Source organism: Sminthopsis crassicaudata, chromosome 1 (assembly GCF_048593235.1).
Source record: "Sminthopsis crassicaudata isolate SCR6 chromosome 1, ASM4859323v1, whole genome shotgun sequence".
Classification (NCBI taxonomy): domain Eukaryota; kingdom Metazoa; phylum Chordata; class Mammalia; order Dasyuromorphia; family Dasyuridae; genus Sminthopsis; species Sminthopsis crassicaudata.
Genome location: NC_133617.1, coordinates 530,503,284 through 530,520,190, shown reverse-complemented (window position 1 = coordinate 530,520,190; position 16,907 = coordinate 530,503,284). Strand labels below are relative to the sequence as shown.

At 38.3% G+C, this 16,907-nt stretch overlaps 1 protein-coding gene and 1 pseudogene across 4 annotated transcripts in view; one reads left to right on the top strand and one right to left on the bottom strand.

Annotated features, from left to right (window-relative positions):
- The first annotated feature begins 3,023 nt into the window (after positions 1-3,023).
- The window catches only part of PTPN3 (protein tyrosine phosphatase non-receptor type 3), a 238,638-nt gene continuing 224,754 nt past the window's right edge, over positions 3,024-16,907 (top strand). Inside the window, exon 1 of one of the 4 annotated variants that reach the window (XM_074281840.1) lies at positions 3,024-3,138. Coding sequence is in view for 1 of the 4 variants with exons in the window: in XM_074281838.1 (XP_074137939.1) it covers positions 5,038-5,065 (28 nt within the window). In the remaining 3 variants the exon portion in view is untranslated. Of the gene's footprint in view, positions 3,139-3,658; positions 3,792-4,048; positions 4,144-4,903; positions 5,066-16,907 lie in introns of those variants that run through there. The other 3 variants (XM_074281839.1, XM_074281841.1, XM_074281838.1) reach the window with 3 other exon arrangements.
- On the bottom strand, positions 11,744-12,694 carry LOC141550828 (aldo-keto reductase family 1 member B1 pseudogene; annotated as a pseudogene).

The window sequence follows — 16,907 nt, the reverse complement described above, 5'->3', positions numbered from 1 at the left end:
GCCTGTTTCACACAAAGACCAAAAAAAGAAAAAAATTGTCCTCAAGTAACTTATATTCTGTTAGGAAGAAACACTATGTATATAGAAAATGAAGTACAAAAATGTATAAAGAGGTATTTTCTTTTAAAAATATTTTTCTAATGCATTCATTTTTATAAAATTTTGAGTTCCAATTTTTTCTTCCTCCTCTCCTTTCTTCCTAAAATAGTAAGCAATTTGATAGAGGTTATAGATGTACAATCATGTAAAACCATGTAAGCTTAGGGCTCTAAGAGCTGGAAATGAAAAGGGAAATTTCCATTGCAAGCATGGAAATATTAGTCCATGCAAAAGCATGGAGATAAAAGATGAAATGTGTGTAGGGAATAGCAAATTGATTGTACAAATATAACCTATATCAGATTGCTTGCTGTTTTGAGGAGGGTAGAGAAGAAGGGAGGAAGAAAAAATTGGAACTCAAAATCTTACCAAAATGAATGTTGAAAACTGTCTTTACCTATAATTGGAAAAATAAAATACTATTGAGAATAACAAGTAAGTCAGCTTGATGAGAATGTAGAGTGTATTAAGGAAGGAATGGGAAATAAGCCTAGAAAAGCAGACTGGAGACAGATTGTATAGTTTTAAAAGCTAAACAGAAGAGTTTAAATTTTATCCTAGAAGCAAGAGAGAAACACAGAAACCTCTAGAGTAGGGGAGCAATATAATTAGACCTGGGCTTTAGGAATATCAATGTGATAACTATGTTGAGAAAGGATTAGAGAGGAGAGCATTAAGGACTAAGAGGAGGAATAGGAAACTATAGCAATAGCCAGTCAAACAATCAACAAACATTTAATTAAGCTACTATGTGCCAGGCACTACTCTAGATGCTTGAGATACAAAGGCAAAAATGAAATGTCTCTCGCCTCAAGGAATTTTCATTTTATGAAAAAAACAACATATGTACATATAAATATAGACTATATATAAAATGTATGTGTGCACACAGATATATACTGTGGATATATAAGAATATACCACATATACACACACGTACATATATAAATACACACATATATATACATAACAACTTTGAAGGAAATCAGATATAGTAAGAAAGGAGTTCTTTCTAGACATACTGAGTAGATTGTGCAAAGATACGCTGAGGGGAAATGGAATGTCCCAGTTGAAAAACAACAAGAAAGCCAATTTAAATAGACTACAGAGTATTTGAAAAATAATGATAGATTGAAGTCAGGGTGTAAAGAGCATTAAATGTGAAATAGGGGTGGGGCAGTGAGGTGGCAGTGGACAGAGCACCAGCCCTGAAATCAAATCTGGTCTCAGACACTTAATACTTCCTGGCTGTGTGACTCTGGGCAAGTCACTTAACCCCAATTGCCTCAGCCCCCCATCTCCCCCCCAAAAAATGTTAAACAGGGGGATTTGTATTTGATTTTAGAAGCAAGTCAATTAAGTAACAGAAATTTAATAAACTCAACTATGTGTCAGTAACTATTATTATATATTGGGGATTTTAGGACAAAAAGAAAAAGCCCTTGCTCTCAAGGGTCTTTTATTCTACTGAGACAATAAAGAAATTCTGGTGTTACATATATTGTATCTAGGTTATATTGTAACACATGTAAAATGTATGGGATTACCTGCCATGGGGGGGGGTGGAGGGAGGGAGGGGATAATTTGGAAAAATGAATAAAAAAAAAACAACTCTATGGATAAAAAATAAAATAAAATAAAATAAAATAAAATACCATTTCCACTGATAAAAATCAAAAAAAAAAAAAAAAAAAAAAAAAAAAAAAAAAAAAAGAAATTCTGGTGTTTAATGAGCAGGGAAGTGACAGGGTCAGACCTCCACTTTAGGAATATCCCTTTGACAGCAATGTGCAGGATGGGTTGGAAAAGCTAAAAACTTGAGACAGAGGAAGACTTAGAAAGAAGACTTTTTGTAGAAATCAAAGAAAAAGGTGATAAGAACCTGAACCATCATGACTGAGTGCCATGTGTACAGAGATGGGAATAGCAATGTGAGATCAGGGAGGTAGAATTAACAAAATTTGACAAGTGATCGATGTGAACCGTAGGGACAATGTTCTGAGTTAGCGAACCTAGTTGAAACAGATCTTCACCCAATAAAATGATGGTCAGTCTTTACCCAAGTGCTTTTTTCTAAAATACTGAACCTGGAGTGGGGAAAACTTGAGTTCAAGCCTTGGACACTTAGTAGGTACAAGATCCTAAGCAAGTCACTTAACCTCTCTCTGCCTCAACTTCATCTTATGTTAAATGGTGATAATAAAAAGATCTGCCATGATTGAGAAAACGAGATATCTGTAAAGTGTTTTGCAAACCTTAAAGCGCTATCTGAATACTAATTAATATTATTATTGTTAGCGATAATAAATGCTACTGCCTTAAGAGAACAAATACTTCCCACGGCTAAAAAAGTATCCATGTGGAAAGAAGTTACACAATTTCCATAATTTCCTTACGAACTAAAATTTTCCCCTTGGATATGGAAAGCATTCATGAATCTACTTAATCAATGGCTTTTTTTTCTCAGTAACAAAATTGAGCTGGGACAACCATGTTAAGGATGTTAAACGCGCGCGCGCACACACACGCACACGTGCGAACACACACACACACACACACACACACACACACACACACACACACACACACACACACACACACACACACACACACACACACACACACACACACACACACACACACACACACTGAACTGGAGCAACCCTGAACAAGGAATGGCACTTCCTGGTGCGACTGGGGGAGTCCTTGGTAGAAGTACAAAGCCGGTTAAAACGCTACAATTTACCAGAGATGGGGTAGAGAAAGAGCTCTAGCGGAGATAGGAGAGAAGCTGTCCAATCCTGCCTACATCGCCCACACAGTGTGACCACTTATTTAAACCACAGCGTCCTGGGGGCGGTGGGAGGGCTTTATACCAGCTTCTGGCTTCCTACTTTTGACCCAAACCTGACCAAGATCTGGGCATGCCCAGTCAGCCTTCCAAAGCCTATCGGAATTTTCAATGAATTGAATCCACTTCTCCGGGACTTTGTGGCGACCGGGAAAGGAGGAGGAACCCAGAACGCGAGAGATTGGCAGGTTGGTGATGGGATGCTGGGCGCTTTACTTAGTGAACAAGACGGACAGGACTAGGGAATAGTGTAGGGGGCTTAAATATATGTGAATGTTTTTTTTGCAGCAAACGAGACATGCTACCCAGAGGGGAAGGTCCAGGGCATATTTCAGGACCTAAGGTGTTTTGCATAGGAAGCAAGCCCATTTATCTGAAAAGCAGTTCCCTGACTGTGGCCCTGGTCTAACAAAAGAGTGCAAACCTCTTTGTTTCTGGGAGCTGGAGTGAGGGACTACGGGTAGGAAACTATAGATACATCCCACCTTCCCCGACCGAAACCAGAGAAGGAAAAAAAAAAAAAGCCAGGTTTTTCCTTTCATGCCTGTCACGCCCCTTCTGCCTCCTTTTTCCTCGGCTTTCCCTCAGTCCCTGAGCTGGAGAGAGGTTGGAGTCCGAGGCGTGGGCCCCACACCCCCTCTTCCCCGGCCCTCCCCTCCCCTCGGTGGCTGCGAAAACTGGGAGAAGTGGAGCGGGATACCGTGCGATGCCTCCTCGGTCACTCGCTGAGGCACTGAGCATGCTCAGGAGCCTGGGCAGGTTCGGGCTGTAAGTAGGAAGCCTTTGGTGCTCCTGGGACACCCACCCCACCTGGGCAGCGTACTGCTTCCTGATGGTCCAGGTGAGTGAACCTCGGGGGCAGAGGAGACTCATCTCCCACTGGAGACTTTGCACTCAACAACCTCTTGCGCTCTCCTTCCCACTCCCAGCTTCCACCTCCACCTCCCCTGCGCCCCGGGGGTAGGGACCGGGGTCTGCAGGGGGTTGGGCTGGGCTGGGCTGGCCTGGGCTGAGCCAGAGCCGGCGGCAGCTCGGATTGCTCTTAGGTCTGCTCTGCCCCGGTGCGTGCGCCCGGACGCACTAACTTCTTCGGCGGGGAAGCCCAGACGGGAGACTGATTTGCTTCTGCAAAGCGCTTAAGCTGGGTACCTCATTTTAGGGGGAAGAAGGAAGAGCCAGTGAAAGTTCTGGATGTGAGTTTGGAGTATGTGACACCCTTGTTTTTCTTGGTCACTAAGGGCTCCCCTTCCCCCCTTCCTCCCTCCCTCTTTTTCTGTCTCCTCCTCCCCGCCCCCTTCCACTCCGCCCACTCTCGTGAACTTTACCTGCTCGGAAAGTTGGGCCCAGTGGTTTTTGTAACTAGGAGGGAAATCCTAGAGCGGCAACTCGGTGCGGTGGTTTTCTCTGATGATAGGAACTGAAAGGAGTTGAATTTGGGGGTGGGGTGGGAGTGGGAGTCATTAACATTGGTCACTTGAAAGGTGTAAATTCAGGAAGTGGAAACTTTGGAGCAGAGTTCAAACTAAGGTGCATTTTTCAATTATTTGGCCACGTCGGGTGTCCTTTACCAACTGGAACTGATTGTTTTTCATAGTTACTTGTTTCCCCTGCATCTCAAAAGTTTGAGAAGTGCTGTAAATCTTGAAACTGCAGTCAGTCAATCTTTTGTGATATCCTATATGGAAAGAAGATGGGAGTAAGGGCTGGGAATCGTAGAACAGAAGATGTACAGACACAGTTACAGCAAGCAATTACTAAGTATCTACTATGTGCCAAAGGCTTAAGTTGCAGCTAGATACCTGGATTCAAGACTGGCTTCTGACTCCTGTGTGAACCTGGTCAAATCATTTAATCTGTCGCTGTTCTAGGCCCTAAAGTGTCGGGCACTCAAATTGTTAACTCTCCTGAAGGTGCTACCCTGCATCGAGAGACGAGGTCTCTCACCTGGGACCTTTCTCCAGCAATGAAAACACAGCTCTAGCCTCTTCTCCAGATGCTCAGCACTTTGGCTTCAAAGACAGAAGCAAAAAGTGCTTGCCTATCTTTGAGGATCTAACCCAATCTCGGTATTATTGTTGTTTGTTTTTATGATATCCGGAGGTAAAGCCATGACAGGTAAGTGAATTGGATTTGAGAGAGGGAGGACTGTGTTAGGTCACTTGCCTCACTGTCTCTTCCTGAGAGGATCTATTGAAAAGTAAAAACATGAACTCAGAAAAAAATAGATATGAAATACAAAGTAATATCTGAGGAGGGAAGTTAGAGACAGAACTAGAGGAGTGCAGAAAGACTTCTCGGAGGGTGTGCTTTTTTTTTTAAGTTTATATACTTTAATGAAAGGCATATTATATTAATATGATTGTCTGGCTACAGGAGTACACTTTTCCACTGTGCTCTTTTAAGAAGTTGTACTCTTAAGAACATTATTTTGAATTGCAAGTTTTTTTAGGGATGATAAGGACTTTTTTTGAATTGCTAGATTTTTAGGAGTTAAGAAGGGAAATTTCTAATGGCAATGAGATAGCGAATAAAACGACCCCTCACTTATCAATCACTGGTATGTTGGGTTCATTTATAGTTTAAACATTATTTGCATTTCAGGAAATTAGGGAAGTTTGTTAAATAGTGACTTCATTGCTTCCCAAACATCTGCCATAGGCAAATATTTACAGATTCTGGTTATGACTATGAGTGAGCCTTCACTTAGGAGTCGTTAGGTGGCGCTGTAGTTAGAGTCCTAGGCTTGGGGTTAGGAGGGTCTCTTCTGCTTGAATTCAAATCCAGCCTCAGACATTTAGTAGCTGTGTATGGCTGGGTAAGTCAATTGACCTTGTTTGCTCCACTTTTCTCGTTGTTAAAAATGAGCTGGAGGTAAATGGCTTAGAAGAGGCAAAGTTGACTAAAGCTTTAATTTTGGAAGTTAGTTCCTAGAATCTTACAGCATTTTGGAACAGAAAAGGATCTTAGAGGTCATTTCACCCAGCTGCCTCATTTTACAAATGAATTTTGCATTATTTTCTTGAAGCTAGTAGGTGACAGAGACCAGAATAGAAGTTGGATCTCCCAGCCCTTAGGGTATCATTATTCTTATCAAATTGTGTATGTAATGCTTTAAAGTTTTCAGAATTCTTAAAATCTATTATCTTGCTTGTCATAGTCTTGTGAGGTAGGTACTATAGATAGTATCTGCATCAGTTCATTGAAATCTTTTCATGGATCTCTAAATCCATTTCTTCTGCACAGCAACTTTCTACTACATTAATATAGCACAGGTTTTTTTTCTTTTTACTTTTCTCCCACCCCCACCCCCACCCCCCAAGCACTTATGTATGTATTATAATTATTGGATCTCCCTGCTAAGCTATAATGATAACAGCTACAGTTAGATAATGCTTTAAAATTTACAAAGTTTTTTTGCTTTACATATTTGGGATGTCCAAAAAGTTTTGGTTCAGTTTTAAGCATTAGTAGTCCATGAAAACGTTTGGAGGGACAGGTGCCTTGTTTGAGGTATAGCAAGGAGGCCATGGTTATTAAATTGAAAGATATGTGGTTGCGAATAAAGTGTAAGAAGACTAGAGAGGTGAGAGGACAAATTATAAAATGTTAAGCTTTAGTAGCTTAAAATCTCACCAAGACTTTAGGAATACCCAATATTATCTTATTTGATCCTTGAAACTCCTTGAAGACATGGCCTAGTTCTTATAAAAAAGTTTTCTTTCTCACAGAGTCCTGAAAAGGGCTCTGCCACATTAGGTCATTAATACGTGCTGAGTAAATGAAAAAATACTTAACACCAAAATGATATTGAACATAATTTAGAAGTAACACTGAAAGGAATTTCAAATGCCACCTCTCTGAAAGACTCAGAATGGAATTAATGTTTTTCTGTTCTACCTCCCTACCTTGTCATTCCAATGCCAAAATTACTCTTTACAGGGAGCAGAGCTACTTTATCAGTGATCTAAACAAAACACTCTGGGTTATTTTCACTTAACTGTTTTTTTGTTTTGTTTTGTTTTGTTTTGTTTTTTTCCAAATCAAATCTTTCTGCTTTCGCCTTCATAATTTCTCCCTCTGCTATAATGTCATCCCTTCTCTTTTTTCATGAAGAAACTATGATGTAGAATTAAGGATGTACTCTCTCCCCTAGGGGAATGGTATAACAAGCAGAGACAGAGTTATTGAGGAAGTGGAGGTAACCAGAAGTACCTTAGCAGTAGGGACAAGACTGATCTGATACTGAGCTAATGAATAAAGAGTAGTGTAGACTCTTTATCACTTGGATCTCTCTCTAGGATTGGTTCTTAGGTTTGGGGTAGGACTAGATAGATACTTTAGGTGGAAGATGGTTAGATGGCTCTAGTTATAAAGATTTGAGGGCTGTAGAAAAGACACTGTAGATTGGTCTCTTGCCTTTGGATGGGGCATCTTGTGTGCCTATCCACTGAATCTCTAGTATTGCTCTCAAGAACTGATGCCTGATCTTTGCCACATTCCAGCTAATTAGTTTGTTTGGACTTCCAGACCAGCCAAGACAAATCTGTCTTGTTTCCTTTTCTTCCAAGGCTTCTTTGGCAGAATGTGAGGGTAGACTTTCCCCTTTTTATTCATAGACTTTTTCACTATTCTTTCTTTCTTCCTGCTCTTTCCTTATTTTCTCACCGCCTCCTCAATGCATACATCACTGATCAGGTTCTTATCATAACTGCAATCAATTCTAGGCCTAGGTAGAGTTTGTTATTTTTGCTTACTAGCCAGGAGTTCTTACTGACATGAGTTGAGGCACACCCTGGATTGGAGCAGTGTCCTTGGCATTCTTTCATTCAGATGTTGGCAAGTTATGTGTTCTCTCAAATGTATCTTTTGGATTCAGTTGGGTAGAACATAGAAGGAGACTGAGTAGGTCTGTGCCTTAAAAGAAATCTTTTAATTGTCTCAAAACCATAAAAGAAGAATTTTCTTCATAGAACTATTGGTTTGTGTCATAGGAGAAGGGAACACAGAAGGAGGAGAAACCTTAGAGATGTTCTGATTCAACCCCCTCATTTTATAGAAGAATAAACTCATTCCCAGAAGTGTACAGTGATTTATCAAACATCACACAAGGAGAAGAGTCAGGATTCAAACACGATTCCTCTAATCTCTATATTTAGTTCTCTTTCTGGGGAAGAGATAACCTAAGACTTCATGTTTGTACTTTGAGTCGAGAGTTGGCTTTTAGGATCAAATAAAAGTCCTCTCTTTGGCACTGAAAACTTTATTACTTGTCTCCTATCTTATATACATAATTCTCCAGCTAAATTGGCTTTCTTGGAATTCCTTAAACACAATGCTCCTTCTCTCGTCTTTGAGCTTTTCCCAGACTGCCCTTCTATGCCCAGAATTCTTTGCCCCATTCAGGTCTTTCTTCTCAGTTTTCCTGGCTTCCTTCTAGATTCAGCTCAAAAATCCATCATCTGCAGGAGGTCTTTCCTGGTCACTCTTCCCACTTCCTCCCCACTTACCCCAACCCTTTTCAGATTATCTCCTGTTTATTTTCTCTGTATCCTGTATATGCTTAATTATTTATATATTTTCTTCCCTATGAGAATGCACAGTCCTTGAGGACAAAGACCATTCTTTTGGCCCTTTTTTATATCCCTAGTTTAGCACAACTCTTGGTAGGTAGGAAGTAGTTAATGCTTGTTGACCAATTGACTATTCCATCATTGGGGTATACTCTGTATCTGTATTCTCTGTAAACCTGGGTGGTAAAATACTATAGCCTATTGAGATAGGGAAAGGGAGAGCAGTCTGGTAGTGTTTACACAGTGTATTTGTCCTTCAATTTGGAAGAGGACCAATGATATCACAGATGATTTCTTGATTTGTGAGTGAATAGGATTTAGGTGAGGCAATGCTATGCAAAGTAATCAGTCTTACTCTTCACCATAAAGTTGTAGTGGAAAACACCCTAAAATGTGGAATAGGCACTGGGTAGAAAGAAACATAGGTGTGGTCGGCTTGATGGGAGTCAGCCTGGCCATGCTTGCTGACAAACTTCAATCTATGGGTTTAGTGCTATTCAGGAAATTAATCTATTTGACAGGGAAAATAGTCAAGGTTGATAACTTTTGCAGAGTACTGACAGGTGTGGTTTTGTTTGCTATTGTTTGACTGAAAAAACTAGAATGGGATGTAGAATGTTAAATTTTTTTTATTTATTAATTTTAGGTCCATTTATATTGAAAGTAGTACTTATATGAAAGGCATTATGGCATATTAGAAAGAATCTTGGATTTGAGATCTCAGGACTAAAGTTCACTTCTGGTTTTATTATTGGGTGATTGTGGATAAGCCACAATTTGTTCAGCCATTCCCTTGTTGATGGCATCCTTGCACTTTGCATTTTTTTTTTTTTGCCACCTCAAAGAGAGCTGCTATAAACATTTTAGAACATATATACTCTTTTTCTTTCCTTGAATTATCTTTGGGAATAGACCTAGTAGTGTAATTATTGGGTCAAAGGGTATAGGCAATTTAATAACTCTTTGGGCACAATTCCAGATTGCTTTCCAGAAAGATTATGTCAGCTCACAGTTCCATTAACAACAAATTACTGTCCCAAATTTTCCATTTTTCCTCCAACGTTTGTCACTTTTTCCTTCTATCAATTTAGCCAGTTTGGTAGGCGTAAAATGATAGCTCAAGTTTTTATAATTTACATTCTCTCTCTCTCTCTCTCTCTCTCTCTCTCTCTCTCTCTCTCTCTCTCTCTCTCTCTCTCTCTCTCTCTCTCTCTCTCTCTCTCTCTCTTCTCTTTCTCTCTCTCTCTCTCTCTCTCTCTCTCTTTGCCCAGGCAATTGGGGTTAAGTGACTTGCCCAGGGTCACACAGCCAGGAAGTGTTAAGTGACTGAGGCCATATTTGAACTCAGGTCCTCCTGACTTCAGGGCTGGTGCTTCATCTACTACACCAACTAGCTTCTCCTACATTCTCTAACAATAATGATTTAGAACATTTTAAAAATTAAATTGTTTTGCTTTCTTCATTGGAAAACTATTCATATCCTTTGATGATTTATCGGATGAGGAATAACTCATTGTTACAGATCTGATAACATTATTTATATATTTTAGATATGAGACTTTTGCCTGATAAACTGTCTATAAATTTTCCTCCGGTTTTCAGCTTTCTTTCTGCTCTTAACTACATTTTTTTATTTGTATAAAACCTTTTAAAACTTTGCTTTCTATCTCTTCTTTATTTGTCGTGTGTTTGTCCATAAGTCTGATAAGTAATACATCCCATGTTCCTCTAATTTTCTTATAAAGTCTCTCTTTATATCTAGAGATCATGTATCCATTTTGATCTTATCTAAGTAAATGGTTCTAAGATATTAGTCGATGCCCAGTTTCTGCCATACTGTTTCCCAGTTTTACCAGTTTTTATCAGAAATTAATTCTTATCTCCAAATCTTAAGTTTTTGCACTTGTCAGATATGAAATTATAGTATTTATTTGTTATTGCAAATTGTGTGTCCACCCTATTCCACTGATCTACTATTCTATTTCTTAGCCAGTACCTGATAGTTTTGATAATTACTGCCTTACAGTATAGTTTAAGATCTGGTACTAGTAAACCTCCTTCTTTTAATTTTTTTTCACTGTTTCCTTTGATATTCTTAACTTTTTGTTCAAAAATTGGTGATGACCACCAATTATGGAATAGCTGAACAAGTTGTGAAAATCCTATGATGGAATATTACTGTGCTATAATAAGTCATAAGCACATCGAACTTAGAAAAACATGGAAAGATTTGCATGAAATAATGAAGAGCAAAATGAGCAGAACCAAGAGAATATTGTTTTTAAAGTGACATTAAATGAAAAAGTTATTTTGACTATTATAAATGCCCAAATTAACTATAGAAGACATATAAAGAAAGACTATCCAAGAAAGAAACTGATAGAAATATGTATAGAATAAATTTACATATAATTATTTGTGTATTCATATACATACATATAATAAGTATATACATATCCTATACACACACTCACCCCTATTTGTATCTAATAGTAGTTATCTCTTGAAGAGGATGGGGAGAGATTAAAGAAAATTTACATGATGATTTTTGTTTTATATTTGAAAGGAACAGTAAGTTGTATGTAGTAGATTTATAATGTAAAATACAATCATCTTTTTCATTGTATTATGTTATGGAATGCTTATTTTATTCCATAAATATATATTAATGAAATAAAAATAACAAAAGGGAAAAAATAAAGGAAACTAGAAATTTAAAAAATATAGATGATCTTTTGTTCTTCTTATTAGTGGCTTCTGTTATAACCAGAACAGCCTCTTATGGCTAGGTTGCTACTATTTCTTTGAGTGTAGGACAATTCCTAAAAGTTATTATTGGAATTGCTGTACAAGATTGGAACAATTTTTTTTTTAAACGTGATTTTTAAATTTATTAAAAGCAAGAAGTTAGGGTTTATAACTTCAAACAGATGAATTCTACTTGTTACTAAAAGGAAGAAAACTGTTGGTGGAATAATTATTGCCTGTAGGCCCATCTGGGGAGGGGGAAGCCACACTGTATTCCTTCTAGTTAATCAGGGAGAGGGTCCAGAAAATCAGGAGTTACTTGAACCAGCTGAGATCTCACAGTAATATTCAGTGGTGATCCGGGTCTTGGGAGCAGGACTGACCAATGCAATGCAGAAGAACAATATACTCTCGTCAGATAAGTTGGAAGTCTCAGGAGACCATCATCCGAACCCTGGACAGCAGCAGCTAGAATTCAAAAGGGGATTTTGAAGGGGTAATCCTTGTGAGAAGCAGCATTGACCAAGGCACAGATTCCATTCACGGTTGAAGCTAAGGATTGTAGACATCTCTTCGTCAGTCAAGTTAAAATCAAATACCTGAAAGTTCTCAGAATTCTGTGATGGGGTGACTGACTTGGGGATCACAACGACTTTTCTCTGGATGTGGAACCTGATCAGAACCTGTGCTGTGGTTTTTTGGTGCTTTTCTGCAATGGCCTGGATCCTGGGGTCATTCAAGAGAGAAGGATCCTCTGGTTTGGGTCAGGGCCAGTCAGGAGAACCCAGGGGACTGTAGGCTGTCACCACAATGCCCTTGGACTGGCAATATTAAATCAACTTCTCCTGGGTGAGAGAGGGATGGCACTCAATCTGATTAACTGCTGGCTCATGTTTTATCCCTGGCTTGCTCAAAAGCTGCTCAATTTGGAGGTGGTTGAAGTTGGAGACTCCAATGGCTTTCACCAGTCCTGTGTCCATCAACTCTTCCATGGCCGTCCATGTATCCAATTTGTACACTGGGAATCACATTGCCTTTGTCCCATTGGATAATGGGAAAAGATCCTGCTCTGCCTTAAATTCTGTAGGCCAGTGAATAAAATACAGATCCAAGTAATCCAGCTTCAAGTCATTCAGAGTTTTCTGGCAGGTTAACTTAACCAAGTTTTTCTCATGGTATGTGCACCAAAGCTTGCTGACAACGAAGAGGTCTTCCCACTTGACAACGTTCGCCTTGATTTTCTCTTGGACGGCTTCGCCCACTTTGGTCTCATTCTGGTAGACGTGAGCACAGTCAATATGGCAGTATCCAACATCGATCGCAGTCTTCACAGCATTAGCCACTTTGCCTGGAGGGGCTTCCAAGTGCCCAGGCGAAGGATGGGCATCTTCGCCTTGTTCCTCAGCATGAGGAAGGTAGCCATCATGTTGGGTCTTGCTGCAAAGGGCCTTCACCAGACACCAGAACCGTTGCCCAATACAAGGCGATCCCCTGGAACAAATTTTTTCATATCAGTATCATTTCAATAGAATTTGATATTCAAAAGAATGCTTTTAAACATATTTCAATGTTTGTCATGCTGCACAAGAAAAATCAGATCAAAAGGGGGAAAAATGAAAGGGAAAAAAAAAAACTACAAACAAATAGCAATAATAAGGAAAAAAAGGTGAAAATACTATGCTGTGATCCACATTCAGTGCCCCGTAGTCCTCTCTCAGGATGCAGATTGCTTTGTTCATCACAAGTCTATGGAATTGGCCCAAATCCCCTCATTGTTGAAAAGAGCCAAGTCCATCACAGTTGATCTTGATGATAAAACAAAGACCAAGCATTGATCCCTTATGTATTCTACTATCATCCTTCCAATTCAAAATAATAATAATAATAATAAGTAGAAGTGTAAATATGAAGCTTTAAAGTTTGCAAAATGCTTTACAAATATCTTTATCTTCACAACAGCCCTTGGGAAGTGGGTTGTTCAGTTATTTCAGTCTTGTCCAACTCTTCATGATCCCATTTTCTGTGGAGGAAATGAGTTTGCCATTTTCTTCTGAAGCTAAGTGAAATGACTTGCTAATCACATAGCTAGCCAGTATCTGAAGCCAGATTTGAACTTGGAAAGAGGAATCTTTTTGACTTCAGTATTGACACTCTATCCACTGCATCACATAGCTGCCCTGCTTTATTATTCCCATTTTACAGATGAGAAAACTGAGGCACAGAAAGGTCAAGTGACTTGTCCAGGTTCACCCAGCTTATACATGTCCCAGGACACTTGTCCTATGGGCTTCCTGACTCCTCAAGCAATACTTTCTCCACTGTGCTTCCAAATCATACCAGATCAGAGATTTTCTGAACACTGGATTGTGTCAGGTGGGTATGATTAAGGAATTGAAAATAACATACAAATTGTGAACCTGGATAATTCAGGATAGCGTTATCCTTGTTCACAATAGGAAAATTGAGAAGACAAGGGTTTTAGGAAGTAAAGAGAATGAAATTATACTTTGGACATGTTGAGTTTGAGAGACCTATTCAATTTGAGATGTCCAAATGGTAGTTGGACAGCTAAGTGGTGCAGTGGAGAGAGTCCCAGGTCTGGAGTCGGGAAAATGTGAATTCATATCCAGCCTCAGACACTTAACTAGTTTACAAAGTTACTTAGCCTTGTTTACCTCAGTTTCCTCATCTGTAAAATGAATTGGAAAAGAAAATGACAAACTACCAGGATCTTTGTCAAGAAAACCCTAAATGAGATTATGAAGAGCTGGATACAACTGATTAACAACAAAATAGAAGTTGTCAATGTGAGACTAGAGTTCAAGAGAGGAATTAGGGCTGCCCTTAAGCTTCTGCCAAGGAAGGAACCACCAGGGTAGTGTCAACTCCAGAGTAGGAAAGCCCAAAACAATTTTTTTCTTCCCAGAACAGAGTGTGTGTTTTTCCCCTGGCAAAACAGCCAGTCTCATCAATTTCTTCTACCTGGTGGTAGTTCTTATATTTTGTAGTCTGTATATTTTAGTAAATGTAAATTCACTGGACATTTTTGGATAGGGAATTTTGGCCAGATTATTATGGCTTGTGGTATTTAGAAGGCTCAGTATTCTGGTATTTAGAAGGCTGGAGAGGTGAACTAGACTTGGGAAACTTAGGATTATCAGTTTAGGAAGACCACAAAGTTTCTTTCTTGGTCAGGCATTAAAATGTAAAAGTAGCACTAATGTTTGTTACTTGTATGATGTACATACAGAGATATGAACCTAAAGATGGACGTGAAACTGGGAAATTGGTTTTGGGACATGAAATTCAAGGAGAATATAGACAATCATAATCGAAAACTGGGCCCAAGAATCTTAGGTATCAGTCTGAGTAGTTCTGGGAAGGCAACTGTTGAACATCCCAGCAATGGTCAGTGTTAGGGATGTTTATATTAAATCAATAACAGTTGATTGAAATACTTGTTGTATATGTCCAAAGAAATATTAAGTGATTCCTACCTTGAAGCTTGGAAGGTAGGATGATAGAGGTCACAATAAGCCATTTGGACTTTATTTTGCTTTGTTATTATTCAGTGGTTTTTCAGTGGCGTCCAATTCTTCATGACCCCGTTTAAAATTTCCTTGGCAAAGATCCTGGAGCAGTTGTCCATTTCCTTTTTCAACTCATTTTACAGATGAGAAAACTGAGACAAACAGAATTAAGTGACTTGCCCAGGATCACACAGCTAGTAAATATATGAGGTCAGATGTGAATTAAGGAAGATGAGTCTTCCTGACTCCTGGCCCAGTACTCTAAACATTATGCCACCTAGCTGCCCTTTTAGTAGGGAGGTATTGAACTTGATTGATAGGGAGTCAGAGGTCCTGAGTTTCATTTTAGCTCCTTAATTTTATTTCCTTTGTGATCTAGGGCAAGTTATTTACCTCAGTTTCCACATCAATAAAAAGCTAGCTGAGTTCTCCAATATCCTTCCAGCTCCAAATCTGTTATTCTATGAGCCTCACAATTTTGAGGAAATCATTTGACATGATAAAAGTGATAATTTAGGAAAATTAATGTGGTACTGATGTGTAGGGTTATTTTAAAATTTGGAGATATGAGGGAGCTTGTAATCAAAAAGAAATATTAATCATTATATTTGCTTGAGCTTTAAAGAAAAGACATAATGATGGCAGATGGGACAGGGCTTGGTTGTATAGAGGAGGAAAAATCAGACTCAAGGATTAAATCAAGTTTTTGAAACTGAGTAATTGGGATGATGGTGGCTTCCTTTTTTAAAATTTAAAAAAAATTTAAAAATTGTTTTAATTGTTTTTTTCTGATTATGCATGTATATTTTAATACACTTTTTTTTGAAGTTTGACAATTTTTATTATTTTATTTTAATAGTTTTTATTTACCAGATATATGCATGGCTAATTTTACAACATTGACAATTGCCAAACCTTTTGTTCTAATTTTTCCCCTCCTTCCCCCCTCAAGATGGCAGGTTGACCAATGCATGTTAAATATGTTAGAGTATAAATTAAATACAATGCATGTTAATAGACACTTCTTTATGAATCATGTTGAGAGAGGAAAATCAGAACGAAAGGGAAAAACCATGGGAAAGCAAAAAAAAAAAAAAAAAAAAGAAACAGAAAAAGGAAGTAAAATAACAGTATGTGTTGAGTTACATTCAATTTATATTAACATTCAAGTTTTTTCTCTGGACCCAGATGGTGTTTTCTCTCCAAAGTTTATTGTGATTGCCTTGGATCACTGAAGCACTGAGAAAAACCAAGTCTTACGCAGTTGATCATTGCATAGTCTTGCTGTTAACTGTGTACAATATATTCCTGGGTTCTGCTTGTTTCGCTCAGCATCAGTTCATGTTAATCTTCCCAGACCTTTCTAAAATAAGGTTGTTCTTTGTTTGTACATGTATACATATATTGTATTTAATTTATACTCTAACATATTTAACATGTATTGGTCAACTTGCCATCTGGAGTAAGGGGAAGGAGAGGAAAAATTAGAACAAAAGGTTTGGCAATTGTCAATGTTGTAAAATTACCCATGCATATATCTGGTAAATAAAAACTATTAAAATATTAAAAAAATAAAATAAAATTAGGTTGTTCATTTTTTTTTTGAACAGAACAATAATATTGTATTACCTCCATATATCACAACACATTCAGCTATTTCCTAATTGGTAAGCATCTTCTCATTTTCCAATTCTTTTCTAGATGTTAGTGTCCTTAAAAGAAATAAGGACACCAGGAGGAAAGACCTGAATGGTGGGTAGAAGGGAAAGATGAAGAATAAGTGATGATTGGTGATAGATGATTGCCAGACATTCAAATGGAAATGTTTTAGCAGCTAATTGGATATGTTTCGGAAGAGACATGGTCAGGGCAGGAAGTATATACATCTTGTGGTATTTAAGGTATAAGTGAAATTGGAAATAAATTACATCTCTGAGGGAAAGAGTGACATAGCCGAATAATAAGAATTTTATTTTTAAAAATATTTTATCAGTCATTTTTCAGTTATGTCCAATTCTTTGTGATTCTATTTCCTTGGCAAAAGACTGGAGTGGTTTGCCATTTTCTTCTCTAGCTCATTTTACAGATGAAGAATCTGAGACAAACAGG